This window comes from Triticum aestivum, chromosome 2D, assembly GCF_018294505.1.
Source record: "Triticum aestivum cultivar Chinese Spring chromosome 2D, IWGSC CS RefSeq v2.1, whole genome shotgun sequence".
Taxonomy (NCBI): Eukaryota; Viridiplantae; Streptophyta; class Magnoliopsida; order Poales; family Poaceae; genus Triticum; species Triticum aestivum.
This window is the reverse complement of record NC_057799.1, coordinates 122447910-122454943: the sequence shown is the minus strand read 5'-3', so window position 1 is coordinate 122454943 and position 7034 is coordinate 122447910. Positions and strand designations below refer to the sequence as shown.

The 7034-nt window shown below is 40.1% G+C and overlaps 1 protein-coding gene across 1 annotated transcript; it reads left to right on the top strand.

Annotated features, from left to right (window-relative positions):
* Positions 1 to 1163: 1163 nt before the first annotated feature.
* LOC123052097 (oligouridylate-binding protein 1) lies at positions 1164 to 5917 on the top strand. Its single transcript, XM_044475181.1, has 12 exons — positions 1164 to 1446; positions 2624 to 2685; positions 3006 to 3108; positions 3234 to 3310; positions 3416 to 3477; positions 3567 to 3657; positions 3844 to 3919; positions 4005 to 4035; positions 4229 to 4348; positions 4821 to 4906; positions 5096 to 5269; positions 5396 to 5917. Exons 1-12 carry the CDS (start codon positions 1324 to 1326, stop codon positions 5669 to 5671), a joined length of 1281 nt encoding a protein of 426 aa, XP_044331116.1. The 5' UTR covers positions 1164 to 1323; the 3' UTR covers positions 5672 to 5917.
* Positions 5918 to 7034: the final 1117 nt, after the last annotated feature.

Here is a 7034-nt window from a genome sequence, read left to right as displayed (position 1 = left end):
GAACTAGTCCTCCCCGACCGTCAGTTGTTGCACCTATTTGTGTTCTATTGTGGATTCTTCAACCTTTTTATAATCTGTTGCCATGAACTTATCTATAGTAGGTACATGCAAGAAACATGACAATGTTGTATTTACACACCAGGTTCAGACAACACACGCATTGTGAAAGAGAGAGAACCTAATATGTATCCTTTGCAGGTTTGGCAACACATGGCGAGAAGAAGACATGATAGCACTCATGGCATGCAGATTATAAAGGATGGTGTCATGGTAGACTCAGATAAAAATAAGATGTTGAAAGGGCGAGGCATTATATACAATAAAAAATTACAAAGGACTAGCCGCTGCTTCATTAATATTTTAGGATTGTCCAATTGTTTCTTACTAGCATTGAAATGCAGTGATCAACCACGAGCACAGTTGAAACATGGTTCCGAGCAACGCAGAAGGTTCACTGGAGGTGAATGTAGTTAGATAGTCAAATTGTCGCCGTTATGCAGTTGTGCTAGTGTTATGGATCATGCGGGTGTATTAATTTTGTGTAATGCGAAGCACTTAATGTAACACCGATGCACCGGAGAACTAGACTTTTGCTAGGTCTTGCAAGATCGAAGGCTATCTGATTTTCGTAAAGTATGATTGTATTTTTTGGAGCTATCTTAAAAATATACCCATTGCAACATACAGGTACTTACAAAGTAAGTCAATAATTGATGGTGATATAATTCAGACGATTTTTAGGTAAAAGCAGTGAAGGGAGGAAAGTATGTAAAGTTGGATGAGTGAACCATATGTCTTTAAAGTAAGTATTTTTTAATATATAAATTAATGCTCTCTCCGTTTCTAAATATAAGTTCTTTTAGATATTTCAATACGGACTACATATAAATGTATATAGACATATTTTAGAGTATAGGTTACTCATTGTGCTTCGTATGTAGTTCATATTAAAATCTCTTATATTTAGAAACGGAGGAAGTAAAAAGTAAAGAGTAGAGATCAACACTGGTTTTTTTAGGCAGGATTAACACTGGATAAAGATCCTAAGTTCGCGTCAAGAAAAAGAAAACAAAAACAGGGGTCGCCGGTGGGTCGCCGGGACGATTCTCTCTCCAAACCGAAAACAAGTGAGCGAGATTCCAGGCCCACGTATCCAGGGGCTGACCCAAGACACGAAGCAAAACAAGCAAACTCTACCCTTTACTCCCCTTCATCTCTCTTTCTCTCTCTCTCTCCTCCACCCCGACCTTCTCGACCCTTCCATCCCCTCTCTCACCCCACCAATCTACCGTCGCCGGACCGGGCAGCGGGCCGGGCTGCGCGATGCTGCCGCAGCAGAGCCAGGCCGCGGCGATGATGCAGCAGGCGGCCGCGATGCAGTCCATGTACGCGATGCCGCCGCCGCCGCACCACCACCACCTCCTCGGCGCCGCGCCGCCGCAGCAGGTCCGTACGTTACCACTCACCCACCCACTCCCCCGCCGCGCCCGCCCGCACGGCAGCGCGCCGCGGAAGTTTGGTATGCCATAGGGCTAACTTTGGATGAGCTTAGTGTGCGAACATCGGGGAGGGCTGTAGGCATTTGGGTCTGTCCCCTGTTTCCGCTTTGTCTTGGTGGTTTCGGAGGCGCTTCTAGTCTGCGGCGGTGTATGGTAAATGGAGCGGTTGTTTATCGAGCCCGAGGGTTCGCGGAATTCTGCTGTTCTGTGTGTCTCCGAAGTCCGGGTGGACTGGATTCTTTCGGCGCCGAGGTAGAAACTGAGGACAGCAGTATTTCTGACTGACTGTGAATGATCAAGTTCATTCTGTTTCGTTTCGGGTAAAAGGAGCAGAGTGAGTGATCTTAAGGCGCTTAGTGTTCAAATCCGTGGCGATTTTAGATTTTGATGTTCAGTTAAGTGAGGGAACAGTCTCCAGGTCATATGGACGTTTTTATATGTTATATGTTGTAGTGAACGATTAGCGAGTAATTGGTAAGTGTCCGGTGCTACGATTTCTCATTTGTTTCACTTTGTAAAACTAATAGGATGATTTCAGCTTGTTTGGTTAACTTTCTCAACGGGATTGAGGACTTATTGGTCTGGAGTGCTAGTATTCAAACTTTGATGTTTAGTTAGTGGTTTGCTTGTGATGCTTATTTGGTGGAAGACTGCTAATGCTTCAAATTATAGTGTTCTGGACATTTTGGCTGATTGATTAAATTTTATTCAGCCAAATCTAGCTGGGAATCGCGTTTACCTTGCCGCTCTGTTGTATAATTTTTTACCCAGTGATTTGACATCGTGGGTTAGTTTTTAAGTCTCTTTCACTCAAATCATGAGTTTTTGCACTTGCCTTGTCATGCACCTGATGTAAAATGCTTACATTGTTATTACACATGACGATTTCCAATACTTTGCATTTACACATACACTTTTTCCTGACCGATTAGGTTTTCATCGCAAAGCATGTAGAGTCTTTTATTTTTGATGTGCACTTAACATATTGGAACTTCCTGGTGATATCCTATAGGGTGTGCTGTGCTCTATAGGTTGCACACATTTGACTTCTTCTCCTTACATTCTTCTTATCAATATATTTTTCTTTTCTTTCTTTCAATGTTTTTACATTTTTATTTTTGCAGATAGAGCCAATTCTTACTGGAAATCTGCCACCTGGTTTTGATACAAGTACATGCCGCAGTGTGTGAGTCCCATTAGTGTTTTTTTTCTTTATTTTTTTGTTTGCATGCTTTGAATTGAATATCACATTTTGAACTTTTACTTCCTTTTGCACGCACACTTGTAGATTTAATACTCCCTCCGATCCAAAATAAGTGTCACAGTTTTGAACTAATGTTGAACTAACCTTAGTTCAAAACTGCGACACTTATTTTGGATCGGAGGGAGTACCTAGTTTCACTTTGATGCTCTTGCATGGATATCGTCTATTTTTGTCTGGCAAATACTTAATTACAAGCACTGTTTACACTGTTTTTTGATTTGCCAAGTTTCTATAAATTTTAGATATGTCGGCAATATTCATGTTCAAGTGACCGAGGCACTTCTCCGGGAGGTTTTCCAGAGTGCTGGTTCAGTTGACGGATGCAAGCTTATAAGAAAAGAGAAGGTAGTTTTCATTCTGTTTTCCTTTTTTTGGGTGCAGTTATGTTTGCTTTTAGAAGGTGAATACAAATATATGATTCAAGTTTAGAGGATGGCAAAATTGACCTTTTGACTATATCTTTTCTGCAGTCCTCGTATGGTTTTGTTGACTACTACGAACGCGGATCAGCTGCCCTAGCAATTTTGACACTTAACAGGAAGCAAATGTAAGAAAAAAGAATAGCTAGGAGCAGCTACTAGTTCTATTCTTCTGAAACTTAGTTTTGTCACTTGTTTCCAATACTATACCTTACTGAAGAACGTTATTGCAGTTTTGGGCAGCCTATCAGAGTTAATTGGGCATATGCTAGTGGTCAGAGGGAGGATACAACAGGTTAGTACTACTGTTTCTTGTGAATCACTATTCTAGCATCTTGTGCGGTAGCTTTTGACCAGTTATGTTAATCCTTATTCATTTTACAGACCATTTCCATATATTTGTTGGTGATCTTAGCCCTGAGGTCACGGATTCTGCATTATTTGCATTCTTCTCAGCATATTCTCCCAACTGCTCGTAAGCATTTTGTGCTTCCTTATATTCATTACTTTCTTTTGCTATTGGGCTTAGTTAGAGAATTTGTGCTTTCCTGAACTATAATCTTGTAATGGTGCTGTTATACCTAATATTTGTCGATTGGCAGTGGTGCTTGTGTTGCCTAGTGTTGAATCATTTTAAAATGGTGTGATTTGTGTTATCTAGTGATGCTCGAGTAATGTGGGACCAAAAGACGGGAAGATCAAGAGGTTATGGCTTTGTTTCCTTCAGGAATCAACAGGTGTGCTGATTCTCAGTCCCAACCATCTTAATCTGTGCTTTGTCCGTTCCGGGTTTTTGCTGAAATTGATTTATTTGGTCTGCAGGATGCACAGAGTGCCATAAATGACTTAAATGGTATGCCCTCAAAACTTTTCTTGTTCAGACCTGTTTTATGTGCAGTGAGGATTTCGATTTGTTTTGCCTATATATAGGCCTATGCATTTGATATTTTCCACGATTGAAACGGTTATGTAAATGACATTGTGAGTGCCAGCTTCTTAGTTTTAAAGTACCGGTGATGACAAAATTAAAAAATTAACCTTTCTAGGTCAATGGCTTGGGAATCGGCAGATTCGTTGCAACTGGGCAACAAAAGGTGCCAACAGTGGCGAGGACCAGCTAACATCTGATTCGAAAAGTATAGCTGATGTAAATAACAATTTCACAGGTATAATCCTATAGATCTGTTGTATTTTGTACTACTATTTAGATTATTAATTTGCTAAGATGTTGGTTTCAAAAGATGGGTTAGGTAGAACATTAGTTCTTCGGTATGTGCTATTATCATTGTCAAATAATCTTTTAGTTAACAATACTTTTCATAAAGGTTTTATTGGTTCATGTTGATGCTGGAGTTTGATTAGTAAAGCATACCCACTTAAAGCTGCATTTTTCTAAATTTAGCAGTAATTAGCTGGTTTGACCAGAATATTTCAATGGGTATGTGATTCTAGGCTGTTTGATTGTATTTATTTGGTTTATGTGATATCTGTTTTTGTTGCGATGCTTTATGTTTACATGATGTTCTTGGGCTTTGACTGCTAGGAACTTAAGTATTGCAGTTCTTCATATGTCATCAACGTGTTTACATTATTATCCTTATCCTGAGATTTGTGGTGTCTACTATTTGTCTTGTCCAGAAAATGCAAAGCAGAAATCAAATGAAGATGCTCCTGAAAATAATCCACTGTACAGAACTGTTTATGTTGGGAACCTTGCTCACGAGGTAATGCTCTTCAAGCATGCTTCTATGGATGCTTCTCTTATGCTTTGTCATTCACTTGCATGGCTCATGTAGACTATAAACTCTGTTGTACTTTGCATGTGGTATAATGAATTTATTCAAAATGTATGATGAATTATCACATCTGTCCCAATTGCCGCCTTAATGATTTCATGATGTTCTTAATACCAGGTTACTCAAGACGTGCTTCATCGTTTCTTCCATGCACTTGGTGCTGGAGCCATCGAGGAGGTCCGTGTCCAGCACGGCAAAGGCTTTGGTTTTGTCAAGTACAGCAACCATGCCGAAACTGCCCTTGCAATTCAGACGGGTAATGGTCGTATTTTGGGTGGTAAACCAGTCAAGGTTAGCAGCTCCTTTCCTGCTTAACGATTTTGCCGATGTTTCATCTTAACCGCCCTTTCTTCGCTAGTATTTTCTGACTGATGTCCTGATTGGAGCTGCACGTCGGTCTTTTCTCTTGTTTTGCAGTGTTCCTGGGGCAACAAACCTACACCCCCTGGTACCACCTCTGCGCCTCTGCCCCCTCCTGCTGCTCCTGGCCACCCTGCTGCCGCCGACCTCATGGCGTATCAACGTGCTATTGCGATGAGCAAGATGGCTTCGACCCAGGCATTGATGCAGGCTCAGCATCTCAGGCAAGCAGCCATGGGGATGGGTGTAGGTGCGAGTCAGGCAATGTACGATGGTACTTTCCAGAACGTCGGTGCCTCACAGCAGCAGCAGCAGCAGCTCATGTACTATTAATTCCAGTCTTGGAGGGAGCTCACCTTTGTAATTTGACCCGGATTTTATGTTTTCTTTTCTATCTTTGTCGTGTCTATATGCAGTGTGACACTATATGTCGGTGTTGCCGTCTGGCTGTGTTGGTGTTGCCGTCTGGCTGTGTTGGTAGTGCACCGAATCTGTGTCTGTAGTGATGCAAGTTGACCGGTTAATATCAAATTTTATGTTATTTTCTCGTATATATATAGGCGACCCCCCTTTTGTTTATTGATAATGTGATCGATGAGGCTAATTCGAGGAGTTTATCTCCATGATGAGGCACCACTGCAGCATTGATCACAAGCTGAAAGAAAAATCATTAGGTAAGATGGCATGACTCATTTGAGAAAGCTAGAAGGGAAGGAAAATAATATTGATGATTAATGGAAGGCTAAAAATCAATCAAGGTTGCACCTCATGTCAGTGGATGAAATGCTAGCACTACCACACAATAGTTGAAATGATAGCTAGGAAACAAAACAGAGAAAAAAATATTATTGTGGTAACAACCCCATTCATGAGAAGGTAGCATGCAACAAATGGACATTTTTTTTACAACATTCTATACTCTAGAGGATGGCACCTTCTGGTCTTTCACAGAATTCAACTAAGAATTTTATGCAGTGGAATATCATTTTGAAATTACTTGGCATCCGTAAGCAGCAAAAAACATTTTGAGGAAAAATCTTAGTATTATTATAGATCAAATTGCAAAAAAGAATAAGAACAGAGATAAACAGACCATTCATAGGTTTCCTTCACTGTTTCAAGAACAAACGAAAAACTTGATATATCAACATCATGCACCTAAAATATCACAACTAAAAATATCACAGCTGACCAGGAATGCGAGGACAACAACACTAGTTATGCGCCTCTGTTTTGATTTTATTAACAATACCAGTTTCAAACAAAGTACTCATATAAGCATTTAGGAGGAATCTTGAATATAATTACTATTCGAGCATTGCTAAAGTGATGGATACTCGAAATGTAAAATACAAACTGAATAAGGTATCAACACGGGATTTCTTTTTTAATTAAAGCGTAGTCACAATTACTTATTTAAGGTTCCAAAGCAGAACATTAAGCATATGCACTTAGCCAACTTTCATGTTAGATAGTATCAGCCATTTATACCTTCAAGAAAGTGTAAACAATTATCAAATGTGTCTACCACGCTTAGGAGAACCAGACCGTAGATGAGACTTGAAGTTGAAATGGAGAGAAATATGCTAATGTAGTTTTTTCTTGACTTGAAATCATGCTTGGTGCGCTAATGTAGTACTATTTTTGGAAACAAGCTGACTATTAATGGTTATGTTAAAATTGTCAAGGTAGATGA

Bases quoted from the DNA above. Each gene is read 5' to 3' on its own strand.
- LOC123052097 (XM_044475181.1), top strand. From the start codon at position 1,324: ATGCTGCCGCAGCAGAGCCAGGCCGCGGCGATGATGCAGCAGGCGGCC. The intron at 4,907-5,095 runs GTAATGCTCTTC...TCTTAATACCAG, and splicing joins TTGGGAACCTTGCTCACGAG to GTTACTCAAGACGTGCTTCA. The intron at 5,270-5,395 runs GTTAGCAGCTCC...CTTGTTTTGCAG, and splicing joins TGGGTGGTAAACCAGTCAAG to TGTTCCTGGGGCAACAAACC.